Source organism: Cibotium barometz, chromosome 30 (assembly GCF_041138505.1).
Source record: "Cibotium barometz isolate CiBa-2024 chromosome 30, ASM4113850v1, whole genome shotgun sequence".
In the NCBI taxonomy this organism is placed as follows: Eukaryota; Viridiplantae; Streptophyta; class Polypodiopsida; order Cyatheales; family Cibotiaceae; genus Cibotium; species Cibotium barometz.
Window position 1 is genome coordinate 44,725,301 of NC_141075.1, and position 26,706 is coordinate 44,752,006.

General features: G+C 48.2%; 1 protein-coding gene across 1 annotated transcript in view; it reads left to right on the forward strand.

The window, feature by feature from the left end:
* LOC147621539 (26S proteasome non-ATPase regulatory subunit 14 homolog) overlaps positions 1–26,706 on the forward strand; it is a 140,821-nt gene that overhangs the window by 30,756 nt on the left and 83,359 nt on the right. The window contains exon 4 of the mRNA XM_086824305.1: positions 14,158–14,334. Coding sequence (XP_086680431.1) covers positions 14,158–14,334 — 177 coding nt within the window. The remainder of the gene's footprint in view (positions 1–14,157; positions 14,335–26,706) is intronic.

The following is a 26,706-nucleotide window of genomic DNA, read 5'->3' on the forward strand; positions in this document are numbered from 1 at the left end:
GCGGAGCAGGGAGAGCGCCTCTTCCATGTTACAGTTTGCTTCCCTGGACTCCGCCGGGAGTATCTTCCGATCCTCTCCAGGCTCGGAGCATTGGTGGGCTCGGTACTAGAGACTGGCCCCTCAGCAGCTTCAGTGGTGGCCAGAGCAGCTGGGCTACCTTCGGTCAGAGTGTTGGTGTCTGACATCTCCTCCCTTCCTAAGGTCATTCAGCTAGCTAGGATAGGGGGGGGGATGGATAGATCAGAGAGTGGAGTTCTCGGGGCTCTCGAATCAGTGCTTCATTTGCAGGCAGGTCGGTCATCTGGCCAAGGCCTGCCCTCGCAGGAGACCCCGACCCTCACCACAGCAGCAGGCTACTGATGGCCCGCCCAAAAATTCGGCTCGGCAGGCTGCCTCCGGGACACCTGCTCAGGCCACAGAGACCTCGGAGTGGCAGCCTGGACAGGGGCGCCGCCGAGGGAGACAGCCGGCAGCAGCACGCCCAGAGACCGCTGCAGCAGCAGCCACAGTCTCAGCCTCACTGGGTTCCCGTGAGGAACAGCTTTTCTCCCCTCCAGGAGGAGACCCCCGCGGCGACGACTGAGGACCAGGAGATGCCAGCACCCCCTCCTTCACCCCCCCCCCCCCCACCCCCGTCCCCTCCCACCGCCTCGCTTCCACCATCGCCTCCTCCCGTCTCCGCTCCGGTTTCGGCAGCGGCTCCCTCTCCACCCCCCTCGCCTCCCCCTCCTCCCCCTCCGCCCGCCTCACCTTCCCTGGAGGCCCTGGCAGTTCCCTGGCGTTCACCTGCAGTCCGGAGAGCGCTGAGCACCGACCACGCTCGAGCATCACAGAGGAGACCTATGCTGATTAGGGATCACGAATTTCATCTATCCGCAGTCGGCTGAGTCGCCTTGGCATTAGACAGCGCTCGGAGGCTTTTGATTATACCTTCACACGGCTTTTTGGAGCAGAGGGCCCCCATGAGCCAGCACCCATCCGAGTTCATGTAGTGATACCTCCGGCCCGCGGGGAGGAGGCACTAGACTCAGCGGTGGCCTTCTCGTTCCCTCTATGTGGCCCTTGCGACCGGGAGTGGACTCTAGAGCTTGCTCTCAGCACTTTGAAGACTCAGGCAGTTGAGTTTTCTCATCACATGAGCGATCTGGAGGTGACAGATGTGATAGGCCGACTTTGGGAGTTGGCTCATTTTTTCTTGGATCCCGGGAGTGTGGATACCTCAGGGATTCGGCATTTGGTCGTGCGCATAGTGGCAGACTTAGCACGCGACCCTGGATATGTGTGTATACACGAGGTTGCTCTGTCAGAGCGGGAGGCAGTCGCCATGGGCCACAGCCACTGGCGCCTGATCCGGGATTCTTGCAGTACACCGGGTGGGCAGATTCGCAGCTGCTCGGATGGGGACTACTCTCCATCCAAGCCGCTTGCGAAGGCCCGCCGTACGGCTGAGACAACATCCACCTCAGCAGGGCATCCATGAGGATCATCTCATGGAATGTACAGGGCCTTGGCGGAGCACACTTTATACGCTATCGTGGTTGCTTGAGGCAGGAGCTTCAGAGATGCCTGGTTGGTGGCAGCATTGATATTTTGATGATGCAGGAGCACCACTTGGGTGAGAGCAGGATCCAGAGATATGGTTCGGTGATGCCTGGTAGATGGGACACTTTTTGGTCTGCAGGGTTTGGTCCTTTGGGTGGACAGGGACGAGTATGCATGGTCATTGCAGATGTATGGCGGCGGGCCACTGTGGATCGAGGGATCATTGTGCCTGGTAGAGCACAGTATGTCATTCTGAGGATGCAGGATGAGCTATTGGGTGTGCTCAACGTCTATGCGCCCAATCATGCTAGTGCCAGAGCAGAGTTCTGGACCCAGGTTACGGATGCATTGCCAGAGGCCGCACATTGGTGTGTCGGGGGAGACTTCAACATGCTTGAGGACCCGGCAGATAGGGTGGGAGGTAGTCATGTTACAGTGCACGGCACGGAGCTTGCAGCTTGGGACCGGTTTTGCATGTCACTGAGGATCACTGATGCATGGCAGCATGGAGCTTTCTCCCGGTCTCAGGACAGTCTTAGTTTCTCTTGGTCGGATCGCCGGCAGGGAGGGACTAATCTATCACGGATTGATCGCTTTTATGTGGGCGACTGGTTAGGGGAGCGAGGGGGCTCCGTCGGCATTCTCGCTGGCACCTCATTTTCAGATCATGTGCCAGTTATATTGACATTGGAGGAGGGGACACGGGAGCCCAGCTTGCAGCAGTTGAGGATCCCAGAGAGGGTACTTACAGATCCCAGTCTCGCAGAGGACATTGAGAGGATCTGGCATGATAGTCAGTGCTCTGACCAGGATGCAGCGGGCCAGTGTGCCCAGGGACTCACCGATCTTAGCTCTTTTCTACACGCTGCAGCTTTGACACGGCTGGGAGAGATTCGCGAGCGGGAGCATCGGCTGAGACGCAGCCTTGCTTCGCTACAGCGCCTTCAGGAGCAGCAGCCTGCATGTGAGTGGGTGGCGTCCCAGCTGAGCGAGGCACGCCAGGAGGTTAGAGAGGTAGAGGAGCAGAGACATGAGTTTTACTATCGTCGTCAGGCCTCTCAGTGGACGCAGCTTGGTGATAGAGTGACTGGAGAGTTTTTTGAGATCACTGGACCCCGTCATGCGCGAGCAGGAGTCCGCCAGCTTGGTAGACCGGATGGATCGGTAGCTACTGAGCTCGGGGAGATCAGAGCCATTGCCACTGCATTTTATAGAGACCTGCTTTCAGCGGAGCCAGCCACTGAGGATCGAGATGTTTGCAGACAGACTGTGTGGGCCCATGTGCAGAGGAGGGTCACAGACCGTATGCGTACAGTTCTAGGTGCGCCTCTGTCAGAGATTGAGCTTGCCGAGGCCTTGAGGGTCTTGCCGCGACATAGTTGCCCAGGGGAGGACGGACTGACGCCGGCCTTTTTTATGCGCTATTGGGACCTTTTGGGGCCAGGCCTCCGCAGGGGCTTTCAGCATGTTTTGGACACTGGGGTGATGCCGCAGAGCTTTTCAGAGGGCTTGATCTATCTTATCCCCAAGGGGGAGGGAGTATCAGATGATGGAGGCCTATTACGATCCTCAATACTGTCTACAAGGTCTTAGCAAAGGCCTTGAGTTTGAGGATCCAGCCCTTCCTTGGGGAGTTGATTCATGCTACTCAGACAGGATTTGTCAAGGAGCGCAGTATCCTTGACAACATCTTTACTTTCTGGGAGGCGACGGCCCGAGCTAGATTTCTTGGCGAGGACTTGGTCGTGATGCTTCTCGATTTTGAGAAGGCATACGATAGAGTTGATTGGGGTTTCTTAGAGGGCACTATGCTTCGCCTGGGCTTTGAGCCAGGATGGATCAGAGGGGTGGCGGCTCTGTATTCCACAGCTCGCAGCCAGGTGCTGATTGCAGGAGGACGGGGGCCGAGTTTTGAGCTGACCAGATCAGTCCGTCAGGGGTGTCCCCTAGCCCCTTTTCTTTTTCTCTTCTTTGCGGAGGCTATGAGCATGTATTTGACGGCAGAGGAGGTTGGTTTGAGAGGACTTCAGCTCCTAGTCCGGGGGGAGGACCTGCTTGATGCTGAGTTTGCAGACGACACGGGCTTATTTTTGCATGGCCAAGAGGCTAATCTTCTTCGGGCAGAGCAGTCGCTCCAGGTTTTTAGTGCAGCTTCGGGAGCATTGATCAATTGGCGCAAGACAGTGGCCTTTTGGATCAGTAGTGCTCCCACTCCGGCATGGAGCCCGGACCCCGGTTTTAGATGGATTCCTCCAGGCACAGCAGTGCGATATTTGGGATGCCAGATTGGCCTAGATTTGTCACCTGAGCAGCAGATTGCCCCGCTTCTTCTGAGCATTCGGAAGAAGCTTTTGTATTGGAGTACAGCTCGACTATCCTTGGCCGGGAGGGTGGTGGTGGCAAATCAGGTGCTGTTAGCGACCATGTGGTACATTACGTCTTGCTGGATTTTCTCGAGCTCTTGCATCAGCCAGGTACAGAGGTTGATCAGGAACTTTTTGTGGTCTGGGCGGGACGGTCAGCCAGCTCGGGCAAAGGTTGCATGGGCAGTTATTACACTTCCGCTGGCTCAGGGAGGTTTGGGCATTATAGATCCAGTCGATCAGAGTAGAGCCTTATTGGGGAAGCTTATTGTTCGGGGGTTGCTTCCAGGCGCTGAGCCTTGGAAAGAGCTCCTCTTGCAGCGGCTGCAGGCTCGGGCGTCCCCAGGGGGTACTTGGGCACCAGAGATTCGCTGGATCTTCATAGAGATGAGGAGGACAGGCCTCAGTAGAGGATGGGAGGACAGATTTGCTTTGAGTATCCTGAGAGCTTGGGAGCTGCTGAGACCGGGGCTCTCTCAGCGACCTCCTTCTTGTGTTGAGGAGCGGGCCAGACAGCCGCTCATCTGGAGCCCAGCGGTTCGCACGGAGCAGGCTCATATGCTGGGTTCTCGGCCTCGTCTAGCCTGGGGACCTTTAGCGGCAAGCCCAGCTCGTAGTTTTGGAGACTGGCAGGCCTTCTGCAGTCTCCCAGAGGAGATCCAGGTGGAGAGGCTGAGTCACTTCAGAGGGGGATTGATTATGAGGGATGATATTCAGGAGGCACTCACAGAGGAGTGGTTCACGCCTCTCGAGCCAGTGGCCCCACGGTGGATGGGAGCCTTTACACAGTTGGAGATCCTGATTGCAGTCAGAGCTTGCACTGAGGATGGCAGCTGCCTCTACTATGAGATTCAGGATGAGGGTAGACTCCAGAGAGTGGAGGTGGAGTCGCCTTTGGTTGCAGAGTGCACCTTTCAGAGGATTCGGGTAGTGGCCGCCGCTTCTCGGAAGTGGCATATTGACCCCGACCCTGCAGATGTGCTCTCGGATTGGCGCATATGGGCATATGCAGCGCGCCCCTTGGCCCGGCTACAGTGGGACCCCGGGGAGTACGAGTGGCATGATCCTTATGCATCCCTTGAGGCCACAGAGATTACCTTTTTTCAGTATACTGTTCGGCTGGGGCGGCATTGGACGACGGTCTCTCCAGCACGGCAGCGGGGCATTGGCGGCTACAGGGACTCTCATAGGAGTTCCTGGAGAATTTTTGGGCTTGGCTCTGGGCTAGTCGACAGGCCCGCAGGATCTCGACTTTTCAGTTGGCTGATCGCCCACAGGGGCTCAGCAGTTGGCACTTGGCTTGTTTACAGCGGTCTTCCGGCGGCCTGCGTGCGATGCGGCCACCCTATGGAGACACAGAGACATTGCCTTTGGGATTGCCCTCAGGCGCAGCAGATTTGGCTGCGGATGCTGCGTATTCTGGCTCCCCTCTCTCCAGAGGGTATGTTTACGTGGGGTGCCGCTGCTTGGTCGACCTCGTCAGGGCCTACGATGGGCTATGAGATGGAGCAGGGCAGTCAGGCCATCAGATTTATTAGGGGCCAGCCTCGCCTGGTTCCGGCACCGGATTTCTCGTCCGCCAGCTGGACACAGGAGAGGGATTTACGATGGGAGCTCCTCAGCAGCCTCACCATTTGGTTCACCTGGAGGGCCCGGTGCTTCACGGCCTTTGAGGGGAGATTGGAGCCACCAGCAGAGACTGTACGGGGGATTTGGCAGGAGTTGATCCACACCCTGCGAGGACACTACGACCGCATCCGGAAAGACTCGGATGAGGCGATCTTGCGGCGCCAGGCTTTTCACCCCTTCTACACCTTACACACGGGATTCCCCCGTTGGCACTACAGGCCACCTGTTTGGCTCTTCCCCCCCCCCCCTATTGTATGATTTAGCCTCTCAGTCCTTTGTGTTGATGCTTGTATTTTGCAGCACCTAGGGAGAGTCTCCCGAGCTGCCATGCTGTATTCACTGCTCTTTTTCTCTTATGAGCAGGAGAGATTTTTTGTAGCCCTACGGGCATTTTTTATATAACTAATGAAAGGATCTTTTCTCGGGGGAAAAAAAAACTTATAAATATTGGCCAAGTCCTAAGGGCTATTTGAGCCTAGATTGGGTAATACTTACCACCTGTTCATATGCCACACAACCATGTCAGCAGACAGTTTTACATGCACGGTTCACGGGCGGGTGTCCCCTAGGCATGAAAACAGCATGCAATTTCATTTGCAGGCAAGCACATAAAGATGCTATGCAATGGAGCATTGGTATGGACAATCCCCGTTCATGAGACTATACCAAAATAGACGTGCTCCAGGCAAGTACACGAGGTACAAGACCCAATGGAACACCAATCCACCAAGCATTTCCGGGCATGTACACGGAGGCACAAGTCCCAACGGAAAGCCAAGTCTACAGTATCACATGAGTGGCATCAATCCCCGGCATAAACAACTGCCATGGACACCAGTCCTATGTACATACATGATAAGAAAGCACGGGTGGACCAATTGGGTGGCCAAATGGTGACATCCCCCCCGGCTTCTAAACAGTTGTCCGCAACTGAAAAGCATCCAAATATGTCTGAAGCACATGCGGGCAATCTCTGAAGAACTCTTCATCTACCCATTTAGCATCAATGGGAAGATAGTTCTTAAACTTTACAAGGTAACGCTTTACAACTTTGCCTGCAGCAAGCTTGCGTTCCTTGTGATACAAAATCTGCTTTGGCTGCAAGATCTCCTCAAGCTCATCCACTTCTGGTGGATCCTCAATGACCATTTCACTGGGCTCCGGTCCTACATACTTGCGAAGGAGACTCACATGAAAAGCATTGTGTATGTGCCAATGACTAGGTAATGCTAATCTGAAAGCCACTTCATTGATCTTCTCGATCACTCGAAAAGGCCCATAGTACCTGGTTGCAAGCTTAGGATATGCACTCTCTTTGCCAGGCCTTTTTGCAAGTCTTGCTTTCTCAAATTTCAGCAATACCCAATCATTCTCATTAACATCCAATTGTCCTCTATGCTTATCGGCAGCCTTTTTATGCTTGTCTTGTGACCTTGCAATGGCTGTCCGCACCTGAGCAAAAGCAATATCCAAGTCTCTTACATACTCATCAGCTGCAAATATGTCATCCTTTGTGCGAAGGATGGGTGGCAAAACCACCTTACCATAAACAATCTCAAACGGGGCCTTTCTCGTAGATGCATGCACTGTGTTGTTGTATGCAAATTCCACAAGCGGTAAGTACTTCTCCCAAGAAGACTTCTGATCCGCCACATAACATTTCAAGAGATCCAACACGGTTGAATTTACAGCCTCACTTTGCCCATCCGTTTTGAGGGTGATAAGATGATGAGAAGTCCAATTTGGTGCCCATATTATCAAATAAGGTCCGCCAAAAGAGACTTGTAGTCCTGGGATCTCTATCCCCCACAATGGACTTCGGCATTCCATGATGTTTGAACACTTGTGCAAGATATATTTTAACCATATGCTCAGCTTTGATGGTCTTCTTGACTGGCAAGAAATGAGCTTGCTTGCTAAACCTGTCAACAATTGTCCAAACTGCATCATTACCCTGTTGGGTACATGGCAAGTCCATAATGAAATCCATTGTAATACTTTCCCATGGCTGCGTGGGAATAGGCAATGGCTGAAGCAAACCTGGTGCCTTCTGCCTATCAAATTTGACCTTTTGACAGGTGATACATGCACGTACATGTGCCTCTATGTCCTTCCTTAAACCTGGCCAAAAGAAATACCGCTCAATCATGTGCGTAGTAGGCATTATGCCTCTATGACCAGCATATGGAGGAGCATGGCACTCATCCAAAACCTTTTGTCTCATGTCAGACACCACACATAGGCAATTATCTTTCATGAGATAACCCTCTTTGATCACATATGAGGCATGTGCATTACCAGCCCACAAATCAGCCCAAATAGTGGCAAAATCAGCATCCGTATGATACAAATCACGCATAGTAGACGAGTCCCCATGAGAGGCAACCGAGATAGCTGTTACATACGGCTTTCGTGACAATGTATCGGCCACTACGTTCTTCTTTCCCGGGGTGTGCAAGATCTGAAAATGAAACATAGAGAGGAAATTGGCCATCCTCATATGCTTCTCTGACAACTTAGTTTGAGTAAGAAAATACCTCAAACTCTGGTGATCTGTCTTCACAGTGAAATCAGTTCCAAGAAGGTAATGTTTCCATATAGTAAGTGCATGAAATACAGCCAAGAGCTCTTTCTCATAAATGCCAAGAGATAGCTCTGCATCATGCAATCTACGACTCTCATAAGCCACGGCATGTCCCTCTTGATTTAGGACAGGTCCTATGCGATTTCCAGATGCATCACATTCCACACAAAAAATCTTTTGCAAATCCGGAATGATTAACACTGGACCATGAGTAGTTGCATCTTTCAATTTGAGGAATGCATCTCTCTCTACATTAGTCCATTTGAACACGGCCTTCTTCTTTGTCAAATCATGTAAGGGAGAAGCAATCCATGCAAAGTGCCGAATGAACCTACGGTAGTAAGAGCATAATCCAAGAAAACTACGGATCTCATGCACCGAACTCAATTCGGGCCAATTTTGAATTGCATCAATCTTTGCAGGATCCATCCGCACTCCATCTTTGGACACAATATGCCCAAGATAATGTGTCTCTGACAAGAAGAACTCACTCTTCTTTGCATTTATGAAGAGTTTATGCTTATGGAGCTCTTCAAAAACAATGGCCAAATGAGCTCTATGCTCTTCTTCGGTCTTCGAGAAGACTAGGATGTCATCAAAGAAGACACTTGTAAATTTCCTGTACCCACGGAATATGCGGTCCATCATTCTATTGAATGTAGCTGGGGCATTTGTAAGACCAAAAGGCATAACAAGATACTCATATAGCCCAAATGCTGTCCTGAAAGCAGTTTTGTGTACATCCTCAGGCACTACACGCACTTGATGATACCCACTCTTGAGGTCAATTTGGCTAAAGCATGCCGATCCATCCAACTTGTCAAGGATGTCGTCTATGCGTGGAATCGGAAACCGATTCTTGATGGTAAGCTTATTTAAAGCTCTATAATCCACACACATACGAAAGGATCCATCCTTCTTTTAAACCAAGAGGACGGGTGAACAATATGGGGAAGAGCTTGGCTGAACCAAACCCTTCTCAAGAAGCTCATTCACTTGCTTCATGATCTCCTCTTTTTGGGATGCACTTACACGATAGGCTGGCCTATTAGGTGGTGAGCTATCCGGCACAAGATCAATGCGATGATCTTCCGGTCGTATAGGTGGTAACTCATTTGGTAACTCATCAGCAAAACAATCATTGTGCTCTTGCAAAAATTTCAGCCTATCATTACTAAGAGTGTTTACATGTACATTATTTTCCTCAACATGATCTCGTACAAAAATCAAGTACGCAAAAACACTCTTTTTCATTACTTACTTAATTTGTACATGAGATACAAGGGGAATGGTATCACCCTCTTCACCAGCATCAATTACATGTTCTCGGCCTTTATGCATGAAGGTGATCCTGTTGGTCTTGTAAGCCTTGCACGGATCAATACGTGTATGCCAAGGCTTTCCAAGCAATACATCACAACCATTCAAAGGCGCCACAAGAAAATTCTCATGATCCACATAGCCTTGAATGTATATGCGTAACTTGCCAAAAATAGGCATGACCTGCACTTCTCTACCAACAAAGGCAGCCCTTGCTTCAATTTGAGGACCCATGTCCTCCACTTCAATACCCAAAGCAGCTGCCATCTGAGTGGATATGAAATTTTCAGATGCACAATCATCAAACATGAACAAAGGGGGCTGATCTTTGAGCTGTCCCCAAGCTTTACATACAACTCTATCTTTTCTATCATGTGAAGTGTTACCTTGCACATCCGGAACCATATGCACATTAGGCTTTGATGCGTTTGCATTATCACGCTTCTTCTTGTTTGGGCATGCCTTTGCAATATGCTCGGTGCTACCACAAGTAAAGCATTTCCCCTCACTCATATATTGCTTTTTCTGTTCCGGAGTGAGACCATAGTCTCTCAGTTTGAAGGGACGCTTCTTGGTAGTGTTATTTTGAGCCTTTGGACCATTTTTATCTTGGTTTTGGTCCTTTTTAGGTGGCTGTCCATCATTTTGCAGGTTTTGGACAGCCCTCTCTTTGCCTTGAAATGAGGGTTTAGCCTTATTGGATCGACTCAATTTGAGTTCCAATTGCTCGGTGGCGGTGGCGGTGGCGGTGGCGGCTGCGATTAATTGGTGTAAGGTATGACCAGGATACATTTGTAGTCCCGCTTTGTACACGGGTTGCAATCCCGATTGAAACCTTCTCTTCCTTTCCGCCTCCGTGACATGCATAAATGGAGACACCTCCAAGAGCACTTTCCAAAACTTTTGTACATATGCATTTCCCGATTCCCCCTCATTTTGCTTTACCCAATCCCACTTCATTGTTATCTCATTCAATGCATTGGGAGGCAAGAATTGAGCATAGAACCTCTTCTTGAACTCTTCCCATGATCTAATAGGATTCGGTGAGAGCTTCTCTGTGAGCCACCAATGGGCAGTAGTGCCTTTCATGAACATGCTTACATGCCGAATCATGGATTTCTAAGTGAAATCCTTATCACTGAAAGCAATATCAAACTGGGCAATAAAAGCAAGTGCCTTTGATGCATCATATTCCCCATGATATGTGTCAAACTTCATAGATTTGTCTCCGGCTTTGAAGTCACGAGACTTTGATGCATGTGTGTGCATCTCAACATGTTTTCCCCCATGTTTGTCCATTGGGACAGCCCCTGTGACTGGCATCATTCTTGGACCAAAAGGTGATGCATAAGGCATAGATACATGTGCCCTGTAAGCATGAGGCATGGCTGACCCCTCAACATGCATTGACACATTTTTAGCCATAACTTCTCCCTCACGAGCACACTCGAAGGCATGAGTGGCATGAGAGATACGCGGTATACCTGCACCAACAGAAAATTGCAGCCCATGTTGCATGTGTTGTGCATGCACATTTTCAGCCGGCAATGGCATTTGACATACATTTTGACCACTGCCATAAACATTGTATCCTTCACGGGCTACATTAGGTGTTCTTGCATGGCGTGAAGTCACTGATTGTTTCTCTCCCATAGCATGGAGATTCATCCTCTTAGACATAAGTTCTTGTTCGGGCACTTGTGGGTTTCCAAGACATGTAAGATGGTTGCCTTTTCTGCATAGGCATCCTCGGTACGAGCCAAGTATGCACGTGCTGCATCCCTCGGTTGCATGTGCAACTCTTGAGCAATCATTGCCATTGCATGATCCATATAAGATTCAGCTTTCTTGGCCTTCAAAAACGGTCATGTACCAATGGATCCTCGCGGCGATAGAGATTCAAATTTCAATTCTTCTTGTTGTGCATGGAGAAGAGCCTGCATACGAGTAAGTTCAGCCCTCAAGACTATGGACTCTTCTTCCTGCATCTTCTCTTTGCCACGGGACGGCTATCCCACATATTCATGTTCCCTATTGTGCACCACATGAGTTTGCTCATCCTGTAAAGCATTGGAAGTAGGCATTTCATTGTCCCTGCCTCTTGTGTTAGCATCTCCAACATTCATTATATGGCTGTCCATAATGTTCTATGTGTAGAGATAGCTAGTTCACGGTGATCGTCTCTCACGATAGAAGTGAAAGAGAACCGTATGCTCTGATACCAATGTAACTTAGTTGAACACAATGCTAATCAATACACTTAAATACACTAAGATTTGATGGACACTTGCTCGCTGAATTGACAAGGGACACACAATGAGCCGGAACGGCCGACCCCTCCCTCAAATAAAGTAAATTGATCTTGGGAGAATCAAGTACATAGTGTCATGGGCATTTCTGACCAGATTTCCATACCAATGCATATGAATACAGTATTGCAAACAAGTGGTTGTCGATGTAGACTTGCAACCCACACTACCCTCTCAAGTGCCCATGTTCCCTACCATCTACTCTCTATTGTTCCACCAACACATGGTAGCAACAATTTGCAAGAGAGCACGTAGGACAAGAGAACACTACACAGGGTATGTGATCTTGTAATCCGATTCCTCTCTCTTGCTACTTGCTCCCATATTTAAGCATAAAAGCTTACCAATAGCGGAAGTCTTCGCGATGACAGCGGAAGTCTTCGCGAGATGGAAGTCCTTGGAGTGTTGAGATCTTTGATTTGTCGCCTTTCTTCGTGACAAAAGTCTTCAAGAGGATGAAGGGAAGCTTGGGAAAGCTTCCCCTATGGTTCAACTTGAGAAAGGAGAGCTGAAATTAGGGTTTTCAGCAAAAAGACTAGAAATTACAGCAAAATGAGAGCTGTTTTGTTGAATTTCAGTCATTAGCAGTGAGTAGGAGAGTGATTAGCACTTGGAAACACTCTTGGAAGCTTGAAAAACACCTTAGCAAGTTGGGTATGGCTATGGAGAGCTTGGAAATGGAGAGAAATGGTGGAAAAACAGTGTTTTCAGCCTCCAAAAATCTTCATGAAGAGAAAACATGAATTTTCTCTTAATAAGTAAGTGGATTGGGGTCCAATCAGGTGAAGGGACATGGGGAGATGCCCATTCATGAGTAAAAGGGGAGGATCAGGTCCTGGACATTGAGTCTTGTCCGCCTCGGGACTTCAGTGAGTGTGAACTTGGAAGCGGTCATAATTTATAAGTGACTTTTGGACGCCCAAACTTTAATGAAGTGGGAACGCACTCACTTATAAATATTGGCTAAGTCCTAAGGGCTATTTGAGCCTAGATTGGGTAATACTTACCACCTGTTCACATGCCACACAACCATGTCAGCAGACAGTTTCACATGCACGGTTCACGGGCGGGCGTCCCCTAGCCCGAAACTACACATAGGTCATGTAGGCATGAAAACAACATGCAATTTCATTTGCAGGCAAGCACATAAAGATGCTATGCAATGCAGCATTGGTATGGACAATCCCCGTTCATGAGACTATACCAAAATAGACGTGTTCCAGGGAAGTACACGAGGTTACCAGACCCAATGGAACACCAATCCACCAAGCATTTCTAGGCATGTACACGGAGGCACAAGTCCCAACGGAAAGCCAAGTCTACAGTATCACATGAGTGGTATCAATCCCCGGCAAGTCCTATGTACATACATGATAAGAAAGCACGGGTGGACCAATTGGGTGGCCAAATGGTGACAACTAGTCCTCCAGCTCCCAATGTGGGTGTTGTCGACTGCTGGAGCAAATGCGCACATTGGTTTTAGTTCAGTCGGACAAGTGGTTGTGCGGGCTGCGCCAGGCTGATGACGAGAGCGAGCAAAGCTATGGTTACTGTGCGCTGGTTGCTGGTACAAGGCTGCAATGGCTTTGATATCAATTGTAGGTCCTAATAGAGTGCAAGGCTGAGGAGGATGGAACCTCCATTAGTGCTGAGCAGTAAGAGAGAGAGTGTAGAGAGAGAAACTCAATGCTCTAGAGAGATGATTGCAACTCAATGTAGATTGATTGATATCTCAAAATGAAGTACAAGCCCTTGTTATATAGGTCTTTCTTACAACAAACCATTTTGATCCTTATTGAATGCATGCTTATCCACCCTCCTAAGAGGTGGTTCACACGTAGACACAACCAGGGGCTGCTCACACATTGTTACACACACATAAGCACCGACTTATCCCAACAGTCACTCTATTGATTGGAACTCTAAACTTCTAGAAATTTGCACTTTTTTCTGTGTCCTTGTATTCTTTGCATTTTTTTAAAAGGCTTTAAATTTAATGCAACTTTCTCTCAATTTGTAAGCTGGGATATATCCCAGTCTTATGAAGGCATAAGTAAATAAAATCAATAAAAGTTGGGTGATGCTTCAGCCTCTCCTCTAGCTTTGTTCAAGCAGCTTCAGCATGTGTTGCTACTGTATTCAGTTTAACCAAGGTGGATTCCAAGGAAGATTTCACAGCTGGCTATCTCAGTCATGCGTGCTATTGTGTTTGTGTGTTTCTCTTTGATGTGAGTGGTCCTAGAACGCACTTTTTCCAACCCAGTCAAGCAAAGAGATTGTGGATTTTGTAATCTGTATATGGTGGTTTGGCTGTGTGTTTCTATCTTGGAGTGCCAAGTATTGCTTTTAATGCATAACTAATTACTGGTAACTGGAAGAATGAGTCTTACTCTTTAGACCTTTTGTACAGAGTTTTGAAGCTTTGAATCAGAGGGCCGTTGCGGTTGTTGTGGATCCGATTCAAAGTGTGAAAGGCAAGGTGGTGATTGATGCTTTTCGGCTGATCAATCCACAAACTATGATGCTTGGGCAAGAACCTCGGCAGACAACCTCTAACCTTGGGCATCTTAATAAGCCCTCCATACAGGTTTGATTCTTTTTATGGCTCTCTTTTTGCGAGAGAGAGAGAGAGAGAGAGAGAGAGAGAGAGAGAGAGAGAGAGAGCGTCTACTAAAAACCCAATGGGCTTGTGAGACCAAAGTGATACAATAATGTCCATGGTATCTCATCATGGAGTGGAAAATAAAATAGAAACAAATCAAAACTCTCACTGGAGTGATACAAAAGTGTCCATGGAAATCTTATCATGGAATACTAGGAACATGAAACATGAGATGAGCATCAGCCCCAATAGATGGTATACCACTCTCCAAAATATCAAGCATGGGGCTAATGCGTATGGCTGAGAGGTCTCCCTCACCTATGTAACGTGGAAAGGTAGCTCGATGGTGATGGAGCATGCCTTGGATTTAGAGCTGACGAGGAGATCATGGTTGACGTTTGGGGGCTCGGGTCCGTAGTAGCCTGAGATAGGCGCACGGGATCCATTGTATGGGTGTCCGCCTCCTGGGTCTGGAAAAAGCTGGTGGAAAGTGTCCTTGTTTGTGTGGAGCTTAAGCAAGAAGAGCCCTAGGCAATGCTGGTCCGGGAAGTCAATGATCCCGGAGAGGGCCAAATCCCTCATGGAACATGTTGGACTGTGTTCATCTCTAGCATTTATCGCAATTATTGCACCATTTATGCAGCATACTTAGCATACTTATCTGATGTATTTTACTCAGTCGTGGGTGTTTTTTCCCACATTTTTAGGCACTCTTTCTCAGTCGTAGGTATTTTTCACAAGTCGTGGGTTTCTTCTATTGGCCGACTTGGCTATTTGTGCTGTATACATGAGGCTTTTTGCCATTTAATTCATTCATCATTTTGCTGGAGTGTTGGATCGTTGTTGGCTGCTCCAAGTCTTCTGAAACCGGCCTTTAGAAATCTGACGGGCGGTGGAACAAACACTTGCACACAAAACACTTCCTCACCCATGGGGACATGGAACAGGAAACAAACAGGGGGAGCTAGAGTGCTCTTGCAAATAATACAAGGACACCGATTGGCCCCAAAATGCAGTGGCGCCCCTTGCGGTATTTCTTTACTTGAACAAAATTTGAGTACATATTACAACTCGTAGAATCCTCTACCAATAGGATCCCTTATAGCTTTTTACCTAGGACTTCCAAATAAGAACTCTCATTATTACACCAAAGCATTCCATAGAGAAGGCACACCTATACAACACCTCCCTGCTTGAAAAGGTCATGGAACCCTCAAACCCTTTCCTAAAAAGCAGTAGGACTGTACCAAACCATATGTCCTTCCCTATAGTCACAGCTTGCATGTAACCTCGAGAAAACTAGAACCTGTTCACGTGAATCCAAAGACATGTTTTCCACATGAAACCAAAGACCTGTATCCATAAACCTTAGGCTTGTTTCTTCGATACCAAAGTCCTGTTTCTTCTCGAAAGACCAATGTCTTGTTTCCATGACAGATATACCATCAAATCACGATTGCCAAAACCTAGAGAGAGAAAGATAGAGGACGTGTCAAGCATAGTTGTTACGAGGCGTGCCTCTAACGGTACGAGGCGTTTGAGGTGTACAAGTGCCTGATCGAGACGTCCACAAAAATATATTTATTTATTTATTTATTTATTATTATTATTATTATTATTTTTTGCTGGTTTGAGTCTTTAGACGGGGGCTTTAAGGGCCCAAGGCAGCCCCTCTGACACACACTCTCTCTCTCTCTCCCTCCCTCCCTTAAGTCTTTCTCAAGACCCAAAGTTCAAAGTTCAAACTTTAAACACACTAGGATGATGATGTTCTTTATACCCACTTTTGGAGCTCTCTCTATACTCTACCGGTTCATTTCATTTTACTCTGTACCCTTGAATCTTGATGATGTATCCAGATGATGATGATGGACCATTTTGGTCGCATAGGTCATTTTGGCCTTTTGCAGATGTTTAATACAGCTTTCTTTCTTTCACACACACACTCTCTCTCCCTCTCATACACACCCTCTCTCTCCCTCCCTCAAGGCTCATACACACACACTCTAGTCTCTCTATTGCTCTCTCAACTTTCACTATATATATTATATCTATCTATCACACTATATATATATATATATATAAAACAGACGCCTCTAACGTTTCTAAAAAATAGGAGTCTTTCGAGGCACGTACCATACCCGGCTCATACCAAACGCCTCTGACGCCTCTAACAACCTTGATGTCAAGCTATCCTTGAATACACATAAGTCCGAGATGAAGAGCAACAACACATCTCTTCCAAGAACATCATCTTGTGCATATGTAGCTTGATCCTTTGCATCCTAATCTTGTAAACAAAACCTGCTTGCGAAGAGAGAGAGAAACCCCTTGGTTGTTAGCCCCTCGGTGCCTCCTTCAGCTCACCTTCTTCCAAGAGAGATAGAGAGAGACTCGCGCTGGCTGCTTCCACACATGCAGCCCGCCTGCACCCGCCTGGCTGCCCGGTTGGCTATAGAGAGTCTCCCGCCTGACTCCCGCTGTTGGCTGCAGCCCATAGGCGCAGCCGCTTGGTCTTCCACACGTGCAGCCTCCCACCAGAAGCCTGCTTGGCTGCCCGACTGGCAGCAGCCCATATGCGCAGTCACCTGGTCGCCTACTTGGCCGTAGCCCATGCGCAGCCGCCTGGCCCCCTTTTGCTGGCTGTAGTCCACGTGGCGTCCTCAGCCATACGCAGCCTGCTTGTAGCCCATGCGCAGCAGCCGCCCTGTAGCCCTTCTGCGCAGCAGCCTGTAGCCCATGCGCGTAGCAGCCGCCTGCTGTGGCCCATGTGCGCAGCAGCCGCCGTGTAGCCCTTGTGCGCAGCAACCTGTAGCCCATGTGCGTAGCAGCCACCTGCTATGGCCCATGTGTGCAGCTGTTCTTCCACACGTGCAGCCTCCACATGGTGACCTGCTCAAGGGGATGCGCCATGCCACACGATGATCCACACGGCGACCTGCCTCGAATCTGCCACCCTTCGTCCTTTATAAAGAGGTGATTCCGCTTTTCTCCAAAAAGCCAAAAGCAGAATAACAAAACGCATGTCTCCAATAATAATAATATTTTTAAGTCATCAAAGGTTATTAAACCTTATAACTTTAAAAATCCCTTCTGTCCCCTTTCACACTTGGGCTGGCCACCATATATGGGTTTCCTTTTCATATCCAACTGATGTCTGTTCACAATGTCCATCCCGTGCCCGTGTCCACCTGCTTGTTGTCCAGAGGGAAAAACACAGGGTTGTAACATAACCCCCTCTTGAAAAATAGCAAGCGTCCTCGATTGCACTCAATAACACAGTAAGCATCCAAAAGATTTCCCATATGACCAAAGCAATGCCCCTCCAGTGCATCTGGGTGATGAAACAATCATCCTGGACAATAAGGCCACCTTGTCACGTCAAAGTGACACAGAACTCTTGCTTGTTCCTTCAGAACCTGAAGCAAAAGTCTAAAACCAAGTGGAAACACGTAACCTGTGTTAGCCAAAAACAAAACCATGCATCATTCTACATATGACAAACATATGCATGACACATATGCATTCGCAAACAATATGCTCCTCAAGATGCTCTACCTACTCCAAAATAACAGTCTCAGGGTTGCTCGCAAGCCTTACACCCATGGGCATCCACACTTGGAGGTACAACATGAGCACATGAAAGCACTCAATGCATCCAAACAGTACATCCACTAAGTACTTCCCACATATGTCTCATGGCTATCCCGTAGGAATCACACCCAATGATGAACATAATAAAGTACTTGATGTATCATATCAACATACATGCATCTCATCCTGACACATCCAGAGTATCACCCATGTATTCTCAAGGGTACCAGGATCCAATGGCACCAGAATAAAATAATACCTCGGAAAGTGTATAAATACATGTAGAGATAGAGTTCAATCCATATATGAACCAAACCAACTCTAGGACTGCTCGCAAGACGTATGCCCTTCATAGAGTCTCGAAGTGTTAACTCAGGTTGCTGCAGACTGAGCTAAACCAAACCCAACTTTACCATCTCATGTGACTAGTACACAATATCATAGAAGTCCCATAAGCATAAGCAGATGTATTGTCAGCCTCAGTACCTCGGGTGAATACAAAGATGTCACCAAGCGACTCCTAGATAAAAAACTGAGCCTGTTTATAACAAGGGAGCGGAGATGCTACCCCCCTCTTGAGCATTAGGCAATGCTCCAGAACCATGCTTTGCTGAACCTGAATGAGCCGTCGCAAGAGTCGACTCCAACTCAAAGGCATAACGATAAAGCTGCAATACCTAAGGTGAATCTGCTAAGTCACTCTCCTCCATCCACTTTGCATCCATCGGTGAATAGTTCTTTAAACTTCACAAGATAGCGACGGGAAACTTTACCTTGTACCTTTCTTTCCTTGTGTGCGAGTATTTGCTCGGGAATAAGAACCTCATCAAGTTCCTCAACTTCCATCTGAGCCTCATCTGATACAACCTCAGGCACCCAAAACTTGCTTGCACTCTACCCAAGTGGTAAGCACAAGTCCCTAATGAAGCATAGTAGATCACCACTGCTAAACATAGAAAGAAGCTGCCTTCCAAACCTCATGAAGCCTCTGTGAAGATACCACTGGTGACAAAGTGTCAAAAGCCATAGCCTTCAACCCATCTCTTGCACCATAACACTTCAACTGCTTTCTTGTTCCTGGCCACTATTTCCTGTCCTTGGTGTCTTTTCTCCGGAGCTTCATCTTTAGCTTTTCCTCTTCACCTCATATAGGCAAAGACACACAATCCTGTACTGTCTCCTGCACTTCCTTTTCACTTTCCACATGTTGAAGCTTTTGATGTGACAACCACCTCCTTGAGAAAGTTGACGATATCCCGGCGATGGAACCATGAAACCGGCCTTAAGAAATCTGACGAGCGGTGGAACAAACACTTGCACACAAAACACTTCATCACCCATGGGGACCTGAAAAAGGAAACAAACAGGGGGAGCCAGAGTGCTCCTGCAAATAATACAAGGACACCGATTGGCCCCAAAACGTAGTGGCGTCCCTTGCGGTATTTCTTTACTTGAACAAAATTTGAGTACATATTACAACTCGTAGAATCCTCTACCAACAGGATCCCTTATAGCTTTTCACCCAGGACTTCCAAATAAGAATTCTCATTATTACAGCAAAGCATTCCATAGAGAAGGCACACCTGTACAACACCTCCCTGAAAAGGTCTTCTCCATTGCAACCATGGCTCAAACCCTTTCCCAAAAAGTAGTAGGACTGTACCAAACCATATGTCCTTCCCTATAGTTAGAGCTTGCATGTAACCTCGAGAAAACTAGAACCTGTTCACATGAATCCAAAGACATGTTTTCCACATGAAACCAATGACGTGTATCCGATAAAGCAAAGACCTGTATCCATAAACCTTAGCCTGTTTCCTTGATACCAAAGTCCTGTTTCTTCTCGAAAGACCAATGTCGTGTTTCCATGGCAGATTTACCATCAAATCACGGTAGCCAAAACCTAGAGAGAGAAAGATAGAGGACGTGTCAAGCAATCCCTGAATACACATAAGTCCGAGATGAAGAGCAACAACACATCTCTTCCAAGAACATCATCCTGTGCATATGTAGCTTGATCCTCTGCATCCTAATCTCGTAAACAAAACTTGCTTGCGAAGAGAGAGAGAAATGAAATGAAATGTTATATTAACGTCTTCAAAAGGCCAAAGTGACCTATGAGACCAAAGTTACAACCATGGGACATCTGATACACTGTTTGGAAAAGAAAAGAAAGAACTGAAGGTAAGTATCTAGCCCTACAATACATCAGTAGGGAGCATCCGGAAGTAGCAACTAGGGAGAGTGGGAAGCTAATGCTACTAGTCAAAATGGGGTACATGAGTACGTGGATACATGAATACATGAATATGGGGGAGTACAAAAGCGACAGTGAGTACAACAGTATATGGCTGGAGTGGTAATCATCCTAGGAGTTCTAGCATGGGTCTCTGCCGGATGGCCTGGATATCTGCCATAGTGAGATGCTTGGTCGGACGAGCTCGATGCCTCGCAATGATGCTCTGAATCCTCCGGTGTAGGCACCGTCTGTGATTTGAGGATCCGTGAACCCTCGGGCGTTTGGATCTGCCCAACTGGATAGCTCTCTCAACTAGAGTCCCACGGGGTGCTTGCTGCTGGGTTGTCGGCTGTGTGTCCTCCCGGGTAATCTGTCTCTGTGTGGACTCCCTGCCAGTCGGGCGTCTGTTCCTGATAGTGGACTCTCTGAGCCTGCGGATCTCCAGGAGATAAAAACCCAAGCATCTCTGATCACAATAGTCCATGACTCTAGCCACAGTGGTCCAAATCCCTCTCTGAAAAGGGAATGGTAGCGCTTTCGAATCTCATAATATGCTGTGCAGCGACAGATGTAGCGCTCCTCCGTCTCAGGCTCTATCCAACAAATCTGACAAATCCTGTCCCCTGGAGGTATGCCTCTAAATCTTCCTGTCTCTATCTCTAACTGATGTGAAGAGGTGCGGATCTGCCCAATGGCGCACCTCAATCCATGAGACAGATGGGTATCCATGTAGCTCGGTCTAAGTATAAAGCCATCCTCAGTGGTGCGGAGAAGATGGTCTCTATAGAAAGCCATCTTCGTCCCCCACTCCTGTGAGGGCTCTAGCCATGTCCTCCTAGTGTCCAACTGAATGAGGTCCTGTTTGATGACTCTACTAATCTCAGAATGTGTCAAGGTGAGAGAGGGTGCCTCCGAAGAGTACTGGAAGGGTGGAAGTTTGTCTAAACTGAACCCATGGAGCTCAAACCAGGATGCTATCTGCACATACCAACATGAAGTGTCTCCCTCCATGGCTAGCTGATGAGAGGACTCTAAAGCAAGTCGTGCATACCGGTGTTGGGGAAGCTCCCAGGTGCTATGAATGAAGGACACTGATTGGCAAGAGCCTCGACTACGATCGGTGGTGCTCCCATCTCGGCTCTGATAATCTCATGGGGTACGAGGCCTTAGCCCGAATCATCTTGGAGATCATGGACACAAGTGGTCTCTCCATCGATCTCCATCCATCGTATGTGTGTCCTGATCGACTGTGGCGAGCTAGGCTAGGCCCCCAAATCTGTACTTCATATATCATCGCCGATGTGACCAGCGTGTCAAAAAGCCACAGCTTAGTGCGTGGCTCCTGAAACTGTACCTGTGAGCACATCCTCTCTAGACCTCCTCCTAGTGTTGCATATCCTCTAGTCAGTTTGGCCTCTGCTGCCCCCCTCATGGAAAATGTGGGCCCAGTGAACACCACTCCAAGATATGTGTATGAGTCAACATACTCCACTGTCTCCTGCCCATATGTGAAATAGGCGCTGATCTCCAGACCCACTGAGCTGTAGTATTAAACACCATAACCTTGGTCTTACCAAGGTTAACTGAGAACCCACTGTCCTAAGCATAAGCATGTAAAATATCCAAGTGCCTCTGCATACCCTCTGGTGAGTCTGCTATAAGCACAATATCATCAGCATATAAGAGCAGAGGTATCCAAGTGCCAGCCAACTGGGCTCCTCTGTCCCCTCGTGTCCCAATATAATCAGAGATCTCATCAATGTATAGTCCAAATAGAGTCGGAGACAGCGGGCAGCCCTGTTTCACCCCTATAGTGGAGTGTACTGGCTGGGAGAGACCCTCTGAAGTCCGCACCTGCCCAACTACTGTCTCATAAAGTGCCATAATACCCCAAATGAGCTCACATGGAACCCCCAAGTCTTGCAGCCTCCGCATCAGTCTAGCTCTGGGCACTGTGTCAAAGGCCTTGCGGAAATCCACAAAGCCACAGTAGATCGTCCTCCCATGTGCTCTGCCCTCCTCAATGATAGCCTTGAGGGTAAAGATATGATCCAAAGTAGAGAATCTCTTCCTGAAACCGGCCTGTCCCTGAGCTCGGACCCCTTGTCTCTCTGCCCATCTGCTCAACTCCTGCTCAAGAATAGAGGCATATAGCTTGGCCAGCGAGTGACCTCTTTGGCTGTTAGCCCCTCGGTGCCTCCTTCAGCTCGCCTTCTTCCAAGCGAGAGAGAAAGAGAGAGAGAGAGAGAGAGACAGAGGGAGACCCGCACTGGCTGCTTCCACACATGCAGCCGGCCTGCACCCGCCTGGCTGCCCGGCTGGCTATAGAGAGTCTCCCGCCTGTAGCCCATGCGCGCAGCAGCTGCCTGCTGTGGCCCATGTGCGCAGCCGCCGCCCTGTAGCCCTTGTGTGTAGCAGCCGCCATGTTCTTCCACACGTGCAGCCTCCACACGGCGACCTGCTCAAGGCGATGATGATCCACATGGCGACCTGCCTCGAATCTGCCACCCTTCGCCCTTTATAAAGAGGTGATTCCACTTTTCTCCAAAAAGCCAAAAGCAGAATAACAAACCACATGCCTCCAATAATAATATTATTTTTAAGTCATCAAAGGTTATTAAACCTTATAACTTAAAAAATCCCTTTTGTCCCTTTTCGCACTTGGGCTGGTTTCCTTTTCATATCCAACTATGCTTGTTCACACTGTCCATCCTGTGCCCGTGCCCACCTGCTTGTTGTCCAGAGGGAAAAACACAGGGTCGTAACATCTCCTCTGCTTCCGCTTGCTGCCTTAAACTATTCTCTCATGGTATCAGATAGTTCTCAGGCCCTTGCTTTTGCACTCTATAGAAGATTATCAACCAGTGTTTTCTTTTTTCTAGCCCTCACGAGACTAATGGTAGCATTGTTCACTTGCTCCATTAGCCTCTCCCTCCCTTACATCGTGCATTGGGTTGGCACCTTTCGTTCACCTCACCTAGCGTCTGGGGAGGAGTGAGCAAGCCCACGGATACCTACTTGTAGCCTTTCTGAGGTAGATTCAAGGGGAGGATTCCATGGTTTCTACATGGAGTGTCATCTCTTCATCTATTTCCCAACTTCCCAAGATGGGACCAACTACCTTGATTGGTAATCCATCCTAGATGGGACCAACTACCTTGATTGGTCTTTGCAAATGAAGACTTTACTCTGGTATCATTGGCTATGGGATATTGTTACCAGGGCCGACGCCGAGCCAACTGCGACTTCTCCTCATGTTGAGATTGATGCCTGGCTTGATAAGGATGCTCGGGCACCTGCGTTCATCATTTTCAACATTAAACCATCTGTTGCTTGTCAATTTGATGACAACGATGATGAGACTGCAGAAGAGTTGTGGGATGCCATTCAAAGGAGGTATCATAGAGAGAACCCTACTCAGAAGATTGCCTTGGAGAATCAGCTTGCCAACCTGAATATCTTCGATACTGCCAACATCATGGATTCCATCACGGAGTTTGTTACCATCCAGAGGCAGTTGTTCTCTTTGGGCAGCAAGGCTACTGATGAAGGCTTTGTTCATCGGCTCCTCACCAAATTGCCTGATGTGATACTATTTCACTTCTTCCCGCTACTCTCGATCTGCATACTGTTGTTGGCATGCTTGAGGATATAGGTACGAGGAAGAAAACAAGCCAAGGTGCTTCCGATACCCTTCTTTAGGTCAAGGGCAAAGGCAAATGGAAGTCTAAGGGTTCCACTAGCAACAAAGTTGACTCTAAACCTGCTAGCAATCTTGCTCATATAGATCTTACTTGCCATTGGCACAAAGGTCACATTCAGCCTAATTGTTGTAAGAAGAAGAGAGAAGGTGGTTGCTGGAAGACTGCTGATCATAGGCTGCCGACTTGATCTTAGCCCCTTCTATGGGCTTAGGGCTGGTTAGGTTGCCTCTACTGTTGGGGTAAAGGCGTTATGCCCACCCTTATAGTGTGTACAAGCCCATAAGTTATAGTACATAGTACACTTAGTACTTTTAATGTACTAAGTGCACTATGTGTACTAGTGCAATATACATGTGTGATAGGGGAGTCACACACTCACGCTTTTCATGAGTTGACTTATCCCCACAACTCTCTCTCTCTCTCTCCCTTGCTTCTCTGTGTATGTCTCCCATGAATGAACTCTAAAACCCTAATTACAGGTTTCTCCCCATCAACTGGTATCAGAGCTTTGGTCCCTCCCTCTTCTCCTTGATGGCTCCTGCCTGCTGAATCTCTCTTGGAGCTGGTCGCCTGCTGAATCTCTCTTGGAGCTGCCTGTATTTTTTCTGGTCTCTGCCCAGCCAGTAGGCGTGGGCTGGCTCAACTGCTGCCCAGCCATCAGCGTGGGCTGCCCCATTGCCCAGCAGCCAAGCAGGCTGCGAACCAGAGCCTTGTTCAACTGGCGCTAGGCGAAACCCAATTATACGTGTAGCGCTGGTGCACAAAGTGAGGCGAAGGCAGCTAAGTGAGCGTAGGCGACTTAGCGCTCGACGGCGAAGGCTACCAAACGAGCGAAGGAGCGAAGGCGGGTGATGAATTATTCGCAGCCTAAGGCGAATACGTGGCAAAGAGGAGGCCTGCGCGAACCCAACGCGATTCACACGCAGGCTTGTCAGCGCTGGACGGCGAGCTTTAACACACGGCGAAGTGAGCGAGCGAACCTGGCAAAGGAAGCGAAGCGCTCTTGACGACCCGTCGACTGCAGGCGTGGAGAGCTGGTCGTGGAGGTCAGCCAGGTGTGCAGCTACATTGCCCAGCAGGCATCCAAGCGAAGTGCACCTACCTCCAGGATGTGCTTGGCGCCCTCATTAGCCCTCATTGGAAAGCTAAAAAGAGCATCAACACAAACGTGTTCCCCCCTTCTCACCTGCACAGAACAAAAGCAGGTTCCTGCAACAAAAAATTCAGCCTGCAAATTGGATTGAAATCAAAGGTATTTTGCTTTAATTTTGAATTTTCCTTGTCAAATCAATCAATTGAGCAGGTACAGGTGCCCAATTGCTCAATTTGGAGCAAAATTGGCAAAATCGGGTGACATTGGTCACAATCAGGATCAATTTGCAGGAAATTGGTCAAATCAGGATCAATTTGCAGGAAATAAAGGTCGAAATTTGGGGCTTTTGATGTAATTGTGCAATTAAGCACTCATACATGCTGTATGATGTGAGAAATCGCACATTTGGGCAAAATCGCAGCAAATTGCAGCAAATTGCAGTGCAAATCAAGGGGCTTTTGTGCCGATTTGGTTGATTTGCATGCAGGCAATCGCATTTGATGCTGTGGATAATGTGTTGATGCCTTACAAGCACTCAATGTGCCTGTAAATCAAGGGGCTTTCATGTATTGGATGTATATGTGGCCAGGGGGAAGCATCGTGAACACTCTGGATGCCTTCATGTGCGTCAATGTACCATGTATGATCAGAAATTGATCTTAAATCAAGGGGCTTTTCAAGTTTGTATGCTTGTTGAGCTTGGCAAAGCAGCAGGCGAGACTTTTATGCCTTGAATCCTCAAAAATCAGCTTGCAGTCAAGGGGCTTTTGCCCAATTTCTGTTCGGGACTGTTTTATGCAGTGTACAGGACTGTAAAAGTCTGATTTTCACTCATTTGGACAGCCAGGAGAGCATTTATTGCTATTGTACCTGCTGGTACAGATTTGGCACAGCTTTGTGCATGTTTTGGCATGGCTGTACACTGTTTTGAGTGATCAAAAGGTTCAAATTCAGCTGCTGAAATTGCCGGTACAGGTTTGGTACATCATTGGAGAGCGCTTAGTACTGCTGTACAGTACTTTGGAAGGGCAAAAGAGGACATTTAAGGTGCTGTCCAAAATCTGCAGCAACCAGATTTTGGTGTTTTCATCACAAAAAGTGGGAGAAAAGTTGCATTCTTGCTTCCGCAGTGGGAGATAAAGCTTGGGAGAACATTTGTGAGCACTTTGTGTGCTTTGGGTGCAGTGTTTGCACATCTTTGGTGCAGTGTTTGCACATTTGCAGGGAGTCAGGCATTACAGGTTGCATTTTGCTATGGCAACCACAGGTGAGAGCTCTTCATTGCTTCACATCAAGAAGCTTGAAGGCTCGCATAATTATGATATTTGGCAAACCCAGTGCTACAATGTGTTGCTCCAGAAAAAGCAGCACAAGCCTATCAAAGAAAGGGGTGTGATGCCCGCTTCTCTTACAGCTGAAGAGTGGGAAGATATGGATGAGCTGGCAAGATCTACTATCATGTTGTCTGTGTCAGACTCATTACTTTTCAGCATTCGTGAAGAGAAGACAGCTTGGGGAATGTGGCAGAGATTGCAGGACTTGTATGCCCAACAAAGTGCCTCAAGCAAAGTGTATTGGTTGAAGAAACTCATAGGTCTTCAGATGAAGGAAGGGGCTTCTATGACAGCCCATCTAAATGAGTTTAATGGTATTGTCAGCCAGGTCATCAATCAAAAGTTGGCAATGGACGATGAGTTCAAAGCCACCTTTTTGTTATGCACTTTGCC